This window comes from Natator depressus, chromosome 10 (assembly GCF_965152275.1).
Source record: "Natator depressus isolate rNatDep1 chromosome 10, rNatDep2.hap1, whole genome shotgun sequence".
NCBI classification, from domain to species: domain Eukaryota; kingdom Metazoa; phylum Chordata; order Testudines; family Cheloniidae; genus Natator; species Natator depressus.
In genome coordinates, this window is record NC_134243.1 from 2,290,291 (window position 1) to 2,309,817 (window position 19,527).

Sequence of the window (19,527 nt, forward strand, 5' to 3'; positions counted from 1 at the left end):
AGACTGCGCTGGTTACGCTCCACTCTGGAAGCTGTCACTACCCGTTGTAATTACCAGTCAATATCTGCACCTGGCCCAGTGTCCTAAACCCTGCCAGCTCCGTGCCCAGAACCCAGGACTGCACAATAGGCAGGCGCTCCAGCAGCGACACAGCTACCGTGACCCTCGGGTGGAAACCCCCACCCCCACCCGAGCCACCACAAGGGGAGGAAACTGAAGCAGAGACTTTGCAGAGACAGACCCCCATGGGGCTGTGCCCTGGACTCTCACGCCTGGAATCATTTCCCAGTGCACTTTGAATCAAGAACGTGGAATGTACTGCACGCATCTGGCCCGCAGAGATGGCAGCTTGTATTTGCTAGCTAGCCAAGCAGCCAGATGTTTCAGGGAAGGAGGAAACACCAACAGACGCTGCCAGCCTGCACTGCAGACGTGCTGTGAGCCTGCTGCATGGCTTACAACAACACAGGCGGAGAAGAGCAACCATTGCCACAGCTGGACAGTCTATTTGTCTTGTGTGTGGTGAGGGGGGAGCGTGCAAGGGCCTGGCTGCATTCTCCAGGATCCCACCAGCACCAGTGAGGCCAGAAGTAAAGCAGCCGTTCCTCCAGCTGAGGAGAGCAGGATGCTGCTCTGGAGTACCAGCCAGTGCACCCCGGGGGCCAGAGAAGCTCCTCTTTCCAGTATGGAGACGCAGGCTTCCTGAGGACATTTGGTTTGGCGAAGGTGGGACAGGCCAAGCCAGAAAAAGACTTTATACACTGAAGCAGCCACATGGTGCTGAGATGGCCATGAAGCCCAATGCCTTTCCCATGGATGCAAAGTTCTGAACCTGCCCTCTTAGCTTTTGAGAATCCTGCCTAGAGTCTCACCTGGCTTGTCCAGCAGCTTGCTCAGAGAGCCAGATGTAAAAGGACCAGAAGTCCTGGGTTAGTTGGGACAATCCTGATTCTCCAGGAACAGATTTTGGGACACCTGAAATGTCCCATCTTTTCATCTCATCAGCCAAAATATTGGGATTTTGTAACAAGAAAATATTTGTTCAAGATGAGTTGCTCCGCCAAGTGAAACCAGCTTTGTGTGTGCGAGGTGCTGACAGTCCAGTGGAAGGAGGGTCCAGTGTGATGAACAGCATTGGGGGGTGAAAGGAAAAGTCACAAGAGCACAGACACTATCTGAGTTGATCTTTTGCTTAAATGGAAGGGTAGCCTGATCAATGTTTCATGAGGAACACATTAAGACACTATGTCACTGGGGGAAAACCCTCCATTCTGAGAAAGCATCTGTCTCACTGCTGTAACCCTAAAAAAGTTGCCCTACAAATGTCTTGGGTTTTGATTCTGACAATACAGTCACAGTATGCACGCAGTCCCTGGAATCCTCCTCTGCAAAGGGAATTCTGTCTCTAGCTGACTGGGCAGCCCAAGGGACGGACATAGCTCACTGCTCAGCTCAACTCTAGGTTTGCGCCCCGGTGGAGGCGTTTGCACACCTGGTCACTTGGCTCACCCTAGATGCTCGTGCTCCTGAAGCAGAAATTCCTGGTGCTGCTGCTTTGCATCAGCTTCTTCATTCTTGGATTGCTCCGCTGAGCATGCAGGCGAGGGGGAAACAAAACCAATGCGGGCTGGGTCAGCCCTTCTTGTTCACAACTCATTGCTGCCCCAGGGCTAGCTCTGCTCCCAGTTCTCACAGTTCCCCCGTTTCCTCTTCATGGTGCTTCAGTCTCATGGGAAGGCACAGAGGAGCTTGGCAAAAATCACTGAGCCAAGACGGTGACTGAAATAAAAACAGACAGTGCGGCACAATGTGTTCATTGCTACAATGGGGCGTGAGAAGATGGCCCAGAGGGCTGTGCCTGGAATTCTCCTTTCTAAACAGCTACAAGGTGAAGTTAGTGCTGGTGAAAAGTGCCAGAACAGCAGCCTTCGAGGCTGAAGTCTACTTATCCACAAAACAGTGTGGACAGCTGCACACTGCCCAGCACCCATGTGCATTACCCCTCCCACGGACGACCCCTTCTAGGGATCAAAGGGGAGCTCAGCCTCCATGACCCCTTAATGCCTTGGCTGCTGAGATTGCTAATGAGGGGGCTAATTAGTGCCAGTTGTGATGCTGGGTTTTAGGCTCCAAGGCTCACCAACACATTTAATCCAACAGCCATTAGATGATAATGCCTGTGGTTGCTACCTACCTGGGTCACACATCAGCAGGCAGCTTAGAGGTGAAAAGCCCTATTCCCAATTCCCTGAGCCATTCAGTCCCTCCGACTGTTGGAACCAGCAAAACAGAGAGGCCAGGCCCTATGGGCCAGTCCCATTCCAGAACCTCTCAGGAGTTGGCATTTGAAACGATTTCAAGGAAGTGAGGCCAGTGGAGATCAGAGGAACATAATAAAGTTCATTGATTTACGATTGTGGAAAATAACCAGGCACCATCAAAAGCAAAAGACTCCTAGACTGTAGAGTCAGCAGCACCTGTCTGTGGACTTGTCCACAACAGATCTATTTCTATAAATATTAGCTAACCCCTTTTAAAACCCTAGTGTGGATTTTAACGTGCGTTGGCTGCTCAAGGAGAGTCTTAGCAGGAGAACAGAAGCTGCAACATGACTAGCTAAAACCTGTTCAAATCCAGCTTGCAACCCTGTCCGACACTAGGCTTTAAAATGGGTTGGTTAAAACAAGTTAGCTAACAGCTCCTTTTGTCCTAGCGTGGCCACGGCCGTCCGCATGCCGAGGCATTCCCAGCATGGCCAGCACCACAGCTTCTTGGCAGCACACATGAACAAGAGCAGAGCCTTTGGGCCAGGAAGGCCGCTCCTCCTCCTCAAGATGCCATCGGGTTGTTTCCAAGGAGGATATTTGCAAGTCCAAAAGTGCTCTATGGAGAGAGAAAGAGGGAGCCTGAGGGTACTTATAGGCAGCAAAAAGACGCACGGCAGCCACTCTCAGGACCCGGGTCAACTGACTCGAGCTCTCACCGCAGGGCTAAAATTGGAGTGCAGACGTTCAAGCTCGGGATGGAGCCCAGGCTCTGAAGCCTGGCAAGGGGACACCTAGCCTCACAGCATGAGCCCCGTGAGCACTGTGATGCTGGCACACGAGGTGCCCACTCTTGTCAAGGCTTTAGGCCTCAGCCAAGCACTGACAAATTCATTGCTGGAACCCAGTCTGTTTCACCTGTGTGTTAGACTCAGGTGGGTATTGGACTTAGAACAATGTGTGTAGACTTTATGAAATGCTTGTTAGTAGCGACATGTATAACCCTACTTCTGTCCTGCACTTAGGAAGGAAGAATCCCATGCACCACTACAGGCTGGCTAAGCAGCAGTTCTGCAGAAAAGGACCTGGGGATTACAGTGGACGAGAAGCTGGAAATGAGTCAGCAGCATGCCCTTGTTGCCAAGAAGGACAACGACATATTGGGCTGTATTAGTCGGAGCATTGCCAGCAGATTGAGGGAAGTGACTGTTCCCCTCTACTAGGCACTGGTGAGGCCACACCTGGAGTATCGCATCCAGTTTTGGTTCCCCCACTACAGAAGGGATGTGGACAAATTGGAGAGAGTCCAGCGGAGGGCAACAAAAATGATTAGGGGGCTGGGGCACATGACTTACGAGGAGAGGCTGTGGGAACTGGGGTTATTTAGTCTGCAGAAGAGAAGAGTGAGGGGGGATTTGATAGCAGCCTTCAACTCTCTGAAGGGGGGTTCCAAAGAGGATGGAGCTCGGTTGTTCTCAGTGGTGGCAGATGACAGAACAAGGAGTAATGGTCTCAAGCTGCAGTGGGGGAGGTTTAGGTTGGATATTAGGAAAAACTTTTTCACTAGGAGGGTGGTGAAGCACAGAAATGGGTTACGTAGGGAGGTGGTGGAATCTCCTTCCTTAGAGGTTTTTAAGGTCAGGCTTGACAAAGCCCTGGCTGGGATGATTTAGTTGGGGATTGGTCCTGCTTTGAGCAGGGTTTTGGACTAGATGACCTCCTGAGGTCCCTTCCAACCCTGATATTTTATGATTCTATGACTGGGAGCAACCTGAATCTTTTGTGATCTTTGGTGTATAACAACCAACTATCACAAAGTCCAGCTTGCCAAAGTGGCATGATAGACTGGAGTGCTCAAGGGGACAGTCTGTGACTCCATGGTAAGACGGTAATATTGCTTCAGGAGTTCACATTTGTTACTGGGTGGATTAAATTTAATTATAGACCATACCACCAGCTTGGGGTCTCTGCCCTGCTTCTTGCCAGTCTGCCCTGATGCTGGCACTCCCGGTCATGAGCCACTCCAGACAGCAGGACAAGCCTGAGTCAGTTGACCAGGCCCTTGAGACTCTTGCCATGTTTTGTTGTTGTTGTTTTTTTTGCTGTGCCCTAAAACAAATCTGGGCTATCCAGCCACCCTGTTTCTTCCTCTCCTCAGTTAACTCACTCTTCATTATCCTTTCCTACCCTATTTAATTTCTCTCTAAACTCAACCAGCTATTGCGGTTCAGACTGAAATAATTAATTGGAAAAAAATTGCCACTGTAGGAGAAAAGAGTGATTAAACCCATCCAGCGGACAATGGGGCAATCATCAGCCTAAGCATCTAATTACAGGGTTGGAGAGTATGGATGCAGGGATAATAACAGAGCCTTTTGTAAACTGTGTTGCCGGATGAGCTGAGAGGAGGGTCTGTGCTTGACTTTGCTCCTGGTTTCGTTCATGGTTCCCAGAGTGAAAAAAGATACAAATGCAAGAATAACTGATCATTACAGAGTGAATATACATGAAGGGTTGCTGGAAAAGCAAAAGCATCAGGCAACACAAACACCTCTCCCATCCCAGCTCTCGGCTTGCTGGCTATACAGCACTCGCTTAAGACAAGCAGCTTGGAGGATGGGCTTTCCCTTGAAAGAGACTTTGAGAGAGAGGGAGAGCACAGGAACACTGTGCATTTGGCCAGCCTAACGATACAAGGTAAGAAAACTGGGCACCGATGGAACCCCTGAGCCTGGCCAATTTTTCTAGCCAAACACTTTGCTGCTTGTTAAAGGGCTGCATTCCCCCCACACATCACTAAAGCATCTGACCCCACACACTTCTCCGAACTACTTGCTGAGTGTCATAGCAACAGGTTTCCTATCTCTCATGCCATGAACAGGGGCAAGACTTTGTTTCATCAAGCCATCAGACACTGACTAGCACAGACGGTCCTGAACACATGATCTATAGCATGGAGGAGGAGGGAATTGCATTCAAACCAATTCTGTCCTCCTGACCCGTCCATGTTTAACTGCGCAGGATGGAGCTAAAATCACAAAGGAGGAGTCACTTGTCACAGCTACTGAATTTGCTACTGCTTATTCTGGGAAGGAGCCTTGCCCGGGGTCTCAACACAGAACAGCTGCTCCTCGGTGGAACTCACTGCTTCTGAACAGAGATGGCCTCTCTCCAAGCCCTGCAATGCTATGGGGTGTGGCAGACGGCATACTCCAGTATCATGGCCAATGTCCTAGGGATGGCTCTCAGTATCTCATTAATCAGAACTGGAGTGTGCCATTTAATATGGCAGTGAAATGGCCCCAGGGACTGGGAACAGAGTAGAGTGGCCATCCCATCCAACCCTCGCCCATCCAACCTCTCGGTGATTGGAGACTGCAGAGTGGCTATTACTGGCCCAAGCAGAATGGGCCATGGGCACTGCACTCTTAACACCTACACACCTGAAATGTCCTGCTCACTCTTAACGGGATGCCCAGTAGATAGTGTGCACTGATATATGCTCCTGCGAAGAAGGACACCACTATGCAGTAGCACTTACAGGTAGGTGGCAGTATGAGGGTCACTTCTCCTGGGGGAGACAAAAGTCTCTCCAACTCCAAAGCCCTGCTGCTGAAAGAGAAACATACACAGCTTTATCGTCTCAGGCTTACACAGCAAGGCCAACGAGCTGCACCCGACCCCAGGCATGGGTCACAGGGCTTGGCCAGCCACAGGGCGCAAATCTCAGCTACAACTAGCTCAGGGCAGGCAGCTTGTGCTCTGCAGTTGCCCAAGGCTGCACACTCGGTGCAGGAGATGGCAGGCAGTGTACATGGACAAGTAAACATGAGACATAAAGATGGCAGAGGCAAGTGGTCCTAAAATAGGTATTAAATCCAGCCATTTTCCTTCTGGCTGAGCATGCCCCCCTCCTGTGGAGAGCCACTCTGATGGAATCTTAAGCGGATTCTCTTCTGGAGGAGACATAACACGGAGGAATGACTTTCTTGACTGTCTGTGGTCATTAAAAATCCATAGCAAAGGTGCCCAGGCTAAACTCCGTAAATTCAGATGCAGTGCACCTCTTTACTCCCTTCCTTAAACTGTTGTGGAGTCTTGCTGGAAGCTGTTGAACAGTTGTTGCGTTTCACCTCAGAGGTGGCTGCATTTCAGTGGTGGGTAAAGTGATCCTGAGATACAGACTGAAATCATTCTGTTGAAATGCTTTGAAGTATTTGTGGCTTTCACTATCTAATCTAGAACAAAATATTCATAATACAAATGATGGTGTGTTTTATTAAGACTGTTATTAAGGGAAGGCCTGGTTACAAGTCTGTGTGGGGAGATCTGTTTATGCACGTATCTCTTATTGGTACCTACCTCAAAGTGGCACTGGAAGGATTCATTAAGTCATATCTGTAAAGCTAGCAGATGCTAGGAAGAAAGGCTTGGTAGAATTAACAACAATAGTGGAAAAACAAGGCCAGCAACACATGACACACAAAACCCCTGATGGAACAATATATCTCAACAAGTCTTGGATCATATACCATGCCCCAAGCTCCAGATCCTTCTCTGGACACAGCATCTTGACATGGTTAGAAAGCTTGTGTGTTCCAATGACCCCAAGAGCTACACCAGTGGGAGCTTTAACACCTGTTAGGGCCACCCAAGCTAGACAGGATCAAGGGTAGGGAACAGACGAAAAGCAGCTGGCTGGCCCTCCAGACTGGGGGCTGAGTGACAGGACAACCACCTATCCGCATTACAAAGTTAAGTTACAGAAACATAACAAGGTCAATATGTAGGTAGAGCCTTGTTTGTGCCCTTAGTGGTGTTTAATGGCGTGGAAAGGACTCAGATTCAGAATATGAAAGAATGTCAAAAGGATGTGGAGTGGGACCTGTAGGATTCCTTTCTCCCAGGGCTACTACCTGCTTTCCTGGCCAATCTGTCCTCTGCACTTACCAAGAAAACAACAACCTCCTCCCCACTCCAGCAGTCTCTGCCCCCGTACATCTCGCAGCAGGACAATCCCTGCTGGGTTGGTGGTCACTCCAGGGAAGGGACTGTTACAAAATAATTACTCTAGGGGAAAAAAGCCCCCTGTTCACAGCCCATGAGCCCTTTGGGCTCTGAGGAGACGGAGCCAGCAGCTGGAGAAGGGCACCATGATCAGAGTGTGAGAGGATAAAAGGAGACCTGACAAAACAGCAGCCACAGATTTATGGAATGGAGAAAAGGAGCAACTCACAATGAAACAACAGAGTGTAACAACCCCCGGCGCAGTTGTGATGGGATTCAGCCCTAAAGGGCTGCACATATTGAACCCTAGACACAATCAAACTAACAGAAAGGGATGAACCCTGGGGAACAACAAAGGGTGGAAGACGGAGAACATACCAAAGAACAAGAATAAACAACCCATCCCATGGTGACTTAGCAATGGAGGGAAGGAGAGTGTGAAAAACCACATCACTGGCCTGCAATAAATGGCACTGGCCAGCTCAGTGTGGGGAAAGCAGCCAGGAGACTGAAAACAATTCCTTTGTTTTGAGCTCCTCTGGCTTGCAGGAATCTTGTGTGAGCTCAAATTACCAACCTGGCTCCCCCTTTCCATGCTCCTTTCCAACCCTTAGCAGTCACACCACACATTAAAACACATTTAGCAACCAATCAGGGACCTGTGACTTCCTATAATAAAGACATTTTTCATCTTCACAATCTCAATGAGAGCGAGTTTAAAGTGGTGTGAAATTGCAAACGGTCACGGTGCACTAGCAGCCGAGGTTTCCCTAGGTATCCTTCATCCCAGCAAATAGAGTTCGAACTGCCCAAAGCATATAAATCTTGAGCAACTCCAAGTCACTTTGAGTAATAGTTCATTTTCTGATTTAATTTTGACTGTGACCGCAGCTTCTAAAAGGCATTTTCAGCTGCGGGCTGGTTTGGGGTCTTTTTCCTCCCCAAGAGCTAAACCAAGAAGAGAGGCAGTTTCGCTCCAGCTCATGACTGAATCTCCGCACAGCCACAGCGAGGGAGATGAGCACACAGTCATTGGTGCTAAGCCCAGCAGGAGAGCAGCGGGAGTCCAGCAGTGGATTACAGAACCGAGCTCATGACGAGCACAGATGCTGCTCGTCTCCCTGCCCCCAGGAAATTAAGCAAGCCCTAGCCCGTAGCATGCATGGTGTCTGCCCAGCTAAGCCCAGGCACTAGGAGGAGCTGGAGACAATGCAGTACAGGCAGATCATGCTAAGGAAAGTTGGGCCTGCAGCCTGGTCAGGAGCCTATCTAGAAATTCAGCCGCAGCTTAAGCCATCACAGCTCAGCCCCGATTTCAATGGTGATGGTATCAGCCTAGGGCAGGGATGACTTTGGGTCACAGCGGCCTGCCAGGACTTGGGGTAAGGAGAGAGATCCCAGGCCGCCTTGCTGGTTAAAATGAAAGGAATTTCTCTCCTCTCACGTGAGCAGTACTTCGCGTTGTCACTGTTGGTGAATGGATCACATTTGGAAGTGGGCTGAGCTGCTGGCCTGTTCTCCGTGTGGCTGGTACCCTGGCCGGGGGTGCGGGTGTTATTCGATCAGCCACAGGGGCCTGGCTCACGAAAGAAGCAGCTGCTGTGGCAAGGGGGCTGTCACACATCTCGCAGTCAGCAGCTCACCAAGGGTCCACCTTCCTGTGGGAGAGGAGCTGAACTAACTGCTCTGCTGGTTCCTTTCTAGACCGTTCCCGAGGAGGGACTAGTGACGCGCTCCGAGCGATTGGGCCTCGTCAGGATGGTCTCTGGCAGCTTCAAGCTGCTGCCCGTTTTCCCCCGGTGTAGCTGTTGTATGTGACTTGCATCTCCAGTGCTTGGCCAATCCACAGGGCTGCTCCAGTCCTCTGCCGGCCCCGGGAATTGAAAGCTCAGGGCTGTATTAGTAATGAGCCCCTGTGTTTACAGTTAGTCTGTTAAGAGCAGGAATCTCACTCCAAACAGCTCTAGGACAAATAAATAAATAGGCAGCAGGCCCTGAAGAGAGGACTTGCCAGTAATGAACCAGGGTGACTGCTTCTCAGCCTGCTGTCACCACACCCAAGTTATGGCCGACACTGCTCAACTGCCCGACAAATGTGTTATTTGCCATGTTTTGGCCTAAATCGTTGACTGTAGCTAGAACATGGGGCCTGCCTCCCCGTCCCTGACTCCCTTCACAATGCACCATGGTGACAGGGAACAGTTCTACCTAAGGGACACACCACAGAGCCTTTCAGCACCGGTGCCAGGTGATAAAAGGACATTGGCAGCACCTCTAGCCATTTATGTCTCTGCAGCACAGCCACACCCCGGGCAAGCTCCCGCCCGTCCACCCTGTTGATACTGTGCAGGCCTCGCGAGCTGTGCGTCTCCTCCGCCCCAGTACATACGGCAGCACCAACGGCTACAGAGGGTGCCTGGTCAGTCATAGACAGAGAACCTCGTCAGAGACTCACAACAGAAAGCCATCACGGGCTACGCTCATCAACATGCTGGATGCCAGCTGTGGCCATGGGCAGATCCCACTTCTCATGTAACAAACTGCACGCCCACCAAATCAAACCAAGGCCCCACACAGACATACAGCAGCTTCTGATCCACTCTGTCTTTATTGCTCTACTTCCTGCATCCTCGTTTATATTAAACCATGCTGCAACATAGGCCGGGACATCTACCCACTCCGCCATTCAGACCCTGTAGCTCGAGTCTGGATCTTTCCCTTGGATCTCTGCTCTAGCTTCTGGAAATAATCATTCATCCAGTCTTCACTTCCGCCCAAAGATTTCCCTTTTAACACAGGCAACACTGAAGGTTCCTTTTCTTTCCTGCACCATTCAGGTCTTAAAAGATGCTCTCCTAGGTGTCCCTGCTTGGCTGCTACCCAGAAGTCTTTTATTTCCAAGTTCAATAGATTTCTCCAGGCGTGTGATGACTTCATTTTCTTAAACCGAACCTCTGTCCCACTGCACCAGCCTAGGAAGCTGCCCTTGAACCCAGCCCCACTCACAGGGGAAGGCATATTCCCAGCATAATCTCCTGATGATTCTGTTCCCAAGACTCCTCAAGCTGGCTGAGAAGTGGAGGCATCACTGGGCCTTTCAGAGAGGACACTGCCTTTCCCTGCTGCCCCCACCATGTGCACTTGTCCTCTCCCTAGTGGGGCTATCCATTCTGGAGCTGGCCTGAGCAGAGCTCATGGAGTGTCACACCTCTTTGCTACCCTGATACAGTCCTCTTTCCCTTATCACATCCACACATTTTCTTCATGCCAGCGAAGGATGGGCATGGGGGAGGGGCAACCCGCTGGGAGGCTGCCAAGCTGCTCGCCAGTCAGCAGCATAGGGGTGAAAAAGAGAACAGGCCCCTTCCTTTAGTCCCCTCAGGGAGATGAAATCATCGCCCTTACAACATGGAAGAGCCAAAATAGAGTTTGGAGAGTAAATAGCCAAAGGTGCAAAAAGAAACAGGAAAGTCTTAAACTCAGTCAGAAGCAGGAAGCCTGGGAAAGAATTGGTGAATCTGCTGGATCACCCGGAGTTACAGGGGAACAATCTGGGAAGACGAGGACAGTGCTGAGAAGCTAGATGATTTCTTGGCACCAGTCTTCACTGCAGAGAACATTGGGGAGATTCCTACATCGCACCTGCTCCTTCTGGTAACAAAGCTGAGGTGCGCTCAGAGGCTGAGGTGGCGGAAAAAGAGATCTGAGGCAAACTGATCATTTAAAAAGCAATTAGCTACCGAGCCAGCTGGTCCAGCCAAGAGGTCTGAAGGAGCATAGGGCTGAAGTAGTTGAGGGGATAACAAAAATCTGCAATCTCTCATTGAAAACATCCACTGTTCCAGAGGACTGGAGGGTAGCTAATATTGTATGTATATCTTAAAAAGGCTCTAGGAGAATTGTAGAGCAATGAGCCTTACATCCATACCTGGTGAATTGGTTAAAATGATAATTAAAAACAGAATAGCAAAACCCTTGGAAGATCATAACATGACAGGGTCTAACCAGCAGGATTTCTGCAAAGGAAAATCGTGTCTCACTAATCTCTTAGAATTCTTTGAATGTGTCAGAAAAGCAGTGGATAAAGGAGAACCAGTTGACCAAATGGTTTCAGATTCAAATAAGCTAAGTCGTCAACCAGTGAGATACAAAGTATTGTCACGGATCAAAAACTGGCTGAGACACAGAAAGCAAGGAATGCGATTAAATGGTCAATTTGCACCATGGGAAAAGGTTAACAGAGGAGGCAGCAGGATTCCATACTACGTCCCTGTGTTGTTGAATATATTCATGAAGGGAGGTGAGTAGTAAGGGAGCCACCTGTGCATATGACACGTACATTTCTATACTGCAACAAAAGACCCACGGTGCAGCCATGGCTGGTCTGGGCCAGCTGGCTCAGGCTCTCCATGCTCAGGGTATGGGGCTATAAAATTGATGCGTAGATGTTCAGGCTCTGGCTGGAGCCTAGGATCTAGGACCCTCTCGCCTTGTGGGGCCTCAGAGCCCAGGCCCAAAATGTTTACACTGCAATTTGATAGCCCCACAGTCTGGGCCCCGCGAGCCTGACTCAGCTGACTTGGGCCAGTCGCAGGTCTTTCATTGCAGTGTTATTTAGGCCAGTCAGGACCAGAGAGGATGGTGAGGAACTTCAGAGAGACCTAAACAAGCCAGGGGAATAGGCAACATGATGGCAAATGAAGTCCAGGGTTGATGAACACAAAGTAATGTACACTGGAGGGGAAAATTTAAACTACGTATGCACCTTACAAGGGTCTAGATTAACCGTATCAGCTCAGGACAGGGACCTGGGCACTACTGTAGACAGCTCAATGGAGACCTCTGCTCAATATGCAGAAGTGGCAAAGTTTGCAGATGATACGAAATTACTCAAAATAGTTTAATCCAAAACAGACTGCAAAAAGTTACAAAGGGATCTCACTTTAAACTGGGTGACTGGGCAACAAAATGGAAGATGAAATTCAGTGTTGATCAATGCAAAGTTATGCACATTGGAAAACATAATCCCAGCTACACATACAAAATGATGGGGTCTAAATGATCTGTTACCACTCAAGAAGGAGATCTTGGAGTCACTGTGGTTAGTTCTCTGAAACCATCTGCTCAATGTGCAGCAGCAGTCAAAAAAGCGAACAGAATGTTAGAAACTATTAGGAAAGGGACAGATGATAAGACAGTAAATATCATAATGCCACTTTATGAATCCTTGCTACACCCACATCTTGAATACTCTGTGCAGTTATGGCTGCCCTATTTCAAAAAAGATATATTAGAAATGGAAAAAGGACAGAGAAGGGCAGTAAAAATGATTAAGGGTATGGGGCAGATTCCATATGAAGAGAGATTAAAAAGACAGGGACAATTCAGCTTGGAATATGACAGAGGTCTATAAGATTGTGACTGGTGTGGAGAAAGTGACTAGGAACGTGTCATTTACCCCTTCACATGACACAAGAACCAGGGGTCACCATATGAAATTAATAGGCAGCAGGTTTAAAATAAACATAGAATCATAGAATATCAGGGTTGGAAGGGACCTCAGGAGGTCATCTAGTCCAACGCCATGCTCAAAGCAGGACCAATCCCCAATTAAATCATCCCAGCCAGGGCTTTGTCAAGCCTGACCTTAAAAACTTCTAAGGAAGGAGATTCTACCACCTCCCTAGGTAATACATTCCAGTGTTTCACCATCCTCTTGGTGAAAAAGTTTTTCCTAATATCCAACCTAAACCTCCCCCACTGCAACTTGAGACCATTACTCCTTGTCCTGTCCTCTTCTACCACTGAGAATAGTCTAGAACCATCCTCTCTGGAACCACCTCTCAGGTAGTTGAAAGCAGCTATCAAATCCCCCCTCATTCTTCTCTTCTGCAGACTAAACAATCCCAGTTTCCTCAGCCTCTCCTCATAAGTCATGTGTTCCAGACCCCTAATCATTTTTGTTGCCCTTCGCTGGACTCTCTCCAATTTATCCACATCCTTCTTGTAGTGTGGGGCCCCAAACTGGACACAGTACTCCAGATGAGGCCTCACCAATGTCGAATAGAGGGGAACGATCACGTCCCTCGATCTGCTCGCTATGCCCCTACTTATACATCCCAAAATGCCATTGGCCTTCTTGGCAACAAGGGCACACTGCTGACTCATATCCAGTCACCCCTAGGTCCTTTTCCGCAGAACTGCTGCCTAGCCATTCGGTCCCTAGTCTGTAGCGGTGCATTGGGTTCTTCCGTCCTAAGTGCAGGACCCTGCACTTATCCTTATTGAACCTCATCAGATTTCTTTTGGCCCAATCCTCCAATTTGTCTAGGTCCCTCTGTATCCTATCCCTGCCCTCCAGCATATCTACCACTCCTCCTAGTTTAGTGTCCTCTGCAAACTTGCTGAGGGTGCAATCCACACCATCCTCCAGATCATTTATGAAGATATTGAACAAAACCGGCCCCAGGACCGACCCCTGGGGCACTCCACTTGACACCGGCTGCCAACTAGACATGGAGCCATTGATCACTACCCGTTGAGCCCGACAATCTAGCCAACTTTCTACCCACCTTATAGTGCATTCATCCAGCCCATACTTCTTTAACTTGCTGGCAAGAATACTGTGGGAGACCATGTCAAAAGCTTTGCTAAAGTCAAGAAACAATACATCCACTGCTTTCCCTTCATCCACAGAACCAGTAATCTCATCATAGAAGGCGATTAGATTAGTCAGGCATGACCTTCCCTTGGTGAATCCATGCTGACTGTTCCTGATCACTTTCCTCTCATGTAAGTGCTTCAGGATTGATTCTTTGAGGACCTGCTCCATGATTTTTCCAGGGACTGAGGTGAGGCTGACTGGTCTGTAGTTCCCAGGATCCTCCTTCTTCCCTTTTTTAAAGATTGGCACTACATTAGCCTTTTTCCAGTCATCTGGGACTTCCCCCGTTCACCACGAGTTTTCAAAGATAATGGCCAATCGCTCTGCAATCACAGCCGCCAATTCCTTTAGCACTCTCGGATGCAACTCATCCGGGCCCATGGACTTGTGCACGTCCAGCTTTTCTAAATAGTCCCTAACCACCTCTTTCTCCACTGAGGGCATAATGAAGTACTTCTTCATACAACACAGTCAACCAGGGGAACTCGTTGCCAGGGGATGTTGTGAAGGCCAAAAATATAACTGGGTTGAAAAAAGCACTAGATAAGTGATAAGTTGGCTATTAGCCAAGATGGTCAGGGACGTAACCCTATGCTCTGGGTGTTCCTAAACCTCTGATTGCCAGAAGGTGGGAGTGGATGACTGGGGATGGATCACACAATAATTGCCCTGTTCTGTTAATTTCCTCTGGGGCACCTGGCACTAGCCACTGTCGGAATACAGGATACTGGGCTGGGTGGACCATTGGTCTGACCCAGTATGGCCATTCTTATTGATTGTTCATAGCAGGGAGAGGTAGGTGAGAACAAGCACGTCTTGTCCCTGGGGGATTACACTGCACCTGCCCACTAGTTCAGGATGCTGCAATCACTGGAGGCTAGGAGTGCAGCAAGTTGCAATTCCTGCAGAAACACAAAAACTATCAGCATCTCAATCTGCGCTTTTGTGCTGGGCACAGATTTAATTTAAAATGTTTCATGGGATCACTGTAAAGAAACAACCAAGCAGTTAGGAATATCAGTGAAGGTGGGAACCCTGAGTCACCGCCAGACATCCTCCAAGTGGTTCTCACTCACAGAAACATTTAATTACATCGACTTAGACTGGTAACATCTGAAACTGGATAAGCGAATCTGACCTGGAAAAGAGCCACTGCTCAGAGCCAGCCTGCAGCAGCTGGCAAAGACCAGGGCTTGGGTGAGGAGCAAAGCCTAAGCAGCCTGCAACAAACTAAAATGCTTCAGCCAGTGAACCCAGTGGGCCTGAATGCAGACACAGACACATGCTGTCCAGAGGCAGCTTTCGTTTTGCTTTGTGGCTATGGGCTCAATCTTGCAAGGTGCAAGCTCTCGAGCCTCAATCCATCAAAGCACGGAAGCAGTCCCATTTGAACGAGACTAGAGAGATCAAAGAAAGGCATTCAGGGACTAGTGCCACCCTCATTACTAGGTGGGCATGGTGGTCTAAGGATTGTGTCAATGAACAGACAGGGATGGTCAGTGGGGCTTTAATTCAGCCAGCGATGAGCCCTGGTCCTTCAGGAGCCTCAATCACGCTTACTGTGTCGAGTGAGATTCAAATGAAGAAGGGACTCTCCCCACCCCCAGTCCCAGCAGCTACAATGAGAAGAAAAGCCAGATGGGCAAAGAGTAGGTCTGTGGGTATCAGCGGAAGGGACATTATCCCACAAAAGGACACGGCCGTCAGCAGCAGCGGTAGCGACACAGAGCTAAGTTACACAAAGTTCACAAGAAAAGCTCCCGTGATCTAACTCATAATGAAAAGGAAAGTGACCAAGGGGTAACCAGGGTCCACGCCGGGGCCTGCTCAGGAATGAAAAGCCGCGCAGCAGCCTTACTGTTCAATGTCTTCTTGCACCAGAAGGTAGAAGGCCTCTTCTTGGCACTTAAAGGAGGATGACTCTTCTTTGACCTTTATGGAAACAAAAGACACAACAGTCCTCAGTGCTGTGGTGATTTAGTATCCTGAGCACAAAGATCTTGATGCAGAAAACACGGGCCCTGGTTCTCCACCATTCTGCATCTGGGCAGTGAGTGCAATGTGTTGCTGTTCTGGGTTGGTGGCACGTTTGCACAAGTTTTGTACCAGTGTAAAGGACTGCACAAGGTGCAGTTCAATGGAAAACCAGGCCCAGAAGACCTTGAGGAGGGTCTTTCACAACAGGGAGAACTGCCAAATACATTAGATGAAAGCAGGGACTGGCCAGTGATTTTTTCACCCTTTTTTTTTGGGGGGGGGGCACATAACCATTTCCTGACTACTGTAGAGATTTAGGTTTAATGAGGGCTTTCCTCCTGCCTGAGCCCAGCTGCTGGGTCCTATGGGGAAGTCAGAGCACTGTTTGGGACATCACACTAATTTCCGTATGATGTCATGATTGCACTACAGGGTCCTGCAAGAACTGGGAGGGAGATTCTAGCCCACAGACTCAAAGCTAACACAGAGGGTAAGAAGCCAAGCAAACTGCTGTTTAACCTGAAAGACCCTTTGCTGAAATCTGTCCACATGTGATTGTTCCCACTGTGCAGCTGAACTGTGAGTGCTCCATCCTCTCCTCCAAGTATGCAAATTGACAACACCTTTTCAAACTTCTTTGTGAAGTGCAAACCCCTCTGCGAGCTGCAGTATGCTGGGGGGTGTAAGCAAGTCTCCAAGGCACCACACTGTCAATTAGATTTAGACCCAATATTTTGACTTTGCAAAGGGGAAAAAAATGTGATTTACAAACCTGATACAAACAGAAAAGGCTCCTTCAATATTTTTGAATAAACTCCGTGAAAGCAGGGTGAGGGTTTTTTAAGTTTTCTTTTAAATTACATTCATCCCTGCAGCGTTGGAAACCAAAACACAAAAGTACTGAATTATGCATGAGGCGCAGCAAGCAAAACTGACCAGTCCAACATCACTGCCCAAGCTGAGTGCAATTCTAAAGAAATAAAGGGTACAAACGGTAAACAGTGTGATCTAGATCCTGCAATTGGATCGGTGAGGGTGGAATTCTGCAGTCCCACTGGCTTCAGGTGGGGCTCCATGTGGCTCAGGTTTTATTATCTGTGGCTTTGTGTAGAGGAGGGTTTTGTGGTCTGAGGATAGAGCGCATTAGCTAGCTTGGTCTAACACACGCTCTTCAGCATGTGCGAAAATGATCACGTTAAAGCCGTGTCTTCCTGACAGGCTTTACTTTCACCATGTTAGCATGTGCTTGTGCCTTGACTAGAAGATGTTAGCTGGAGCTAGCTAATGTGATCTCACATCATACCTTAAAATCCTAAACAAAACCTAAGATGACATCAGTGTCACGGTCCGTTGGGGCTGCAATCCAGACCAGTGAGGGGTTGTGTCACCACCTTCCCTGTAACCCTGGGGGCCTTGCAATGCTTTTTTGCTATAGCTCCCAGCTTGCAATGGTCACAGCCAGTCTATACGAGTGCAGGAAACACCCCATGTGCAAGACAGCCCCGGTTCAGCAGCTCTGATCCCAGCAGCCAGTCTACAGGCCCCTACCGCACTCTGGCTTCCGCTAGCCATGGTTCCAGCCAACAAACCCCACACTGGAATAGAAGGGGTTAAGAGTCTATACTGGACCCAGCTAGCCCTGCCCCTCCAACCCTGCAGAGCATGCTCCAGCTGGAGACAGGGTTAAAAAGGGAGCATCCCAGCTCAAAAGAGACCCTCCCTGACACCCCAAGGACTGCATGCTGAGTCCAGCTGGGGCTGACGATTTGGTTTCCCTTTTATATTTTCTTTCTCCTTATCTGGGACTGGAAGTGGAGAGAGCAGTGGTAGGAAGTGACCATAGGAGGGTAACACAGAGGGTCCACAACCCTGCCCAGAGGTCAATGCTGCTGACCCTCTAGGGTGCTGGGTCAGAGCCCAGTGGAGTGGAGGCTCCCTGCAGATCCCATTAGATGATCTCAACACACTCCCAGTCCTGAATTTTCCCAAAATCATGTGCCCTGGAGCGTCCAGCCCTCTCCTGGCCAATTCTGAGAAATAAGGTTTGTTGTGCTTTTATCTTTTTAATGGCACATCACAGCTCATTAACTGGGGTAAATACACCCCTCCCTGCAAACACAGCACTGAGCTGGGTTACAGTAAAAAAATAAAACAAATTGATTAACAGTAGGACATAGGTGAAGAGATGCCAAGTAAAAGGAATAAAGTTAGAAAGGGTTACAAGCAAATACAAATGAAAACACGCATCTAAAAGTCTAAAACTTAATCTAGCAAGTTTACAGGCTTTGTTCAAGATGGTTTCTCTCACAAATCTTTTTTCCAGCCATGGGTAACTTTCCCTCAGGCAGGACCTTCCATAGAAGTACAAGCTGCTGGCTTCCCTTGCCTGCCCAGCTGAAAGATCATTGCTAAACAGATTTCTCACATAGATTCAGTTCCCAGAGACTTCCACCCCTCCTTGGCTGAAGGACCCAGCTTTCTCAGCTGGCAAGAGCTCTGGCCCCTTACGTCTGTCTAATGATGGATGCCAAAGATGGCTTCAGCCCTTGACCTTGCTTATCTCTTCCAAACTTCAATGACCTCATTTCAAGAGGCAGGATGACCTCATGCTGTTCTCTTCCTCTGGGCTTTCCATCTCCTTCTTGATTTCTATGTAAAAAGGGCTTCCATTGTTTCTGGTCACACTTTGCTTAGTTTCTGGAGACAGGTCAGTAGGTGCCTTCCCTCCTGTCTGGGGGAAAGCCTGTTTCGCCCTTTGTTTGGTCACAAACTGTAAAGCCTAATAAGTATCCATAATTTCTTATGTAGTATTAATACATACAAAATCACAATGATATTAATCACCAGTGTGTCATAGGCATTCATAAAGCACCTCTCTTGATAAACTTTTGTAATACAGTAATATTGTATAGAATCAGTTGATTCAATTGCTTATCACTTAAGGGTCAGACCCCCAGTCTTTATAGACCGGCAAATCTTTGAAATGTATTCTTTGAAACGTAACACCCAGCCCAAGTTTCTCTCCTGCTAGGACACCATGCTGTCTCCTGCCCCATTTGTTAGTTTTCTAGCTTTGTTTACCTCATATGTAAATAGAATTTCATTGTCTCAACCTGATGACCAAGCTGGACAGAGAAGCATATACACATTCCTTGTTTACCAACACCCCCTGACTTGCCTGGTTTAAACACATTTTAGTTATCATTCCAGTTATATCCAGAACTCGTGATGAAAATTCCATGCATATGTTTCACAAGAATATTAATGATCAGGGAGTTATTAGTTTTCCAACGACATTTTACATGGTACCTTTTAGATACAGATTTTAACTATAGCAAGTTGGGGCACACTGAACTGGTTAGGGCAGCTGAAACTCACTATACAATACCTTGCCCTCTGGCACTGGGATGCTCTTAGGATCACAATCAGTAACAAAGGCAAAGGCGTTTTTAAAACATCTGTCAGTTCAGGTTGCCTGTTCCCTGGACTGAATGTACTCCCGGCTATGAATTGCTATTCAGATTATGTCCCTCACCACACCCCAATGTTTTACATTTTCCTTGCATAAAAATGAATTTTATGGATTATTATTTTTTCCTCAAACAGTCTAGAAGA

The 19,527-nt window shown here is 48.4% G+C and overlaps 1 protein-coding gene across 17 annotated transcripts in view; it reads right to left on the reverse strand.

The window, feature by feature from the left end:
- TNRC6A (trinucleotide repeat containing adaptor 6A) overlaps positions 1-19,527 on the reverse strand; it is a 187,260-nt gene that overhangs the window by 106,360 nt on the left and 61,373 nt on the right. For 15 of the 17 annotated variants that reach the window (XM_074964952.1, XM_074964955.1, XM_074964951.1 and 12 more), the window contains one exon: positions 15,794-15,867. The exons of the other annotated variants lie outside the window; for them this stretch is intronic. In XM_074964952.1, coding sequence (XP_074821053.1) covers positions 15,794-15,867 — 74 coding nt within the window. The remainder of the gene's footprint in view (positions 1-15,793; positions 15,868-19,527) is intronic. 17 annotated transcript variants of the gene reach the window in all.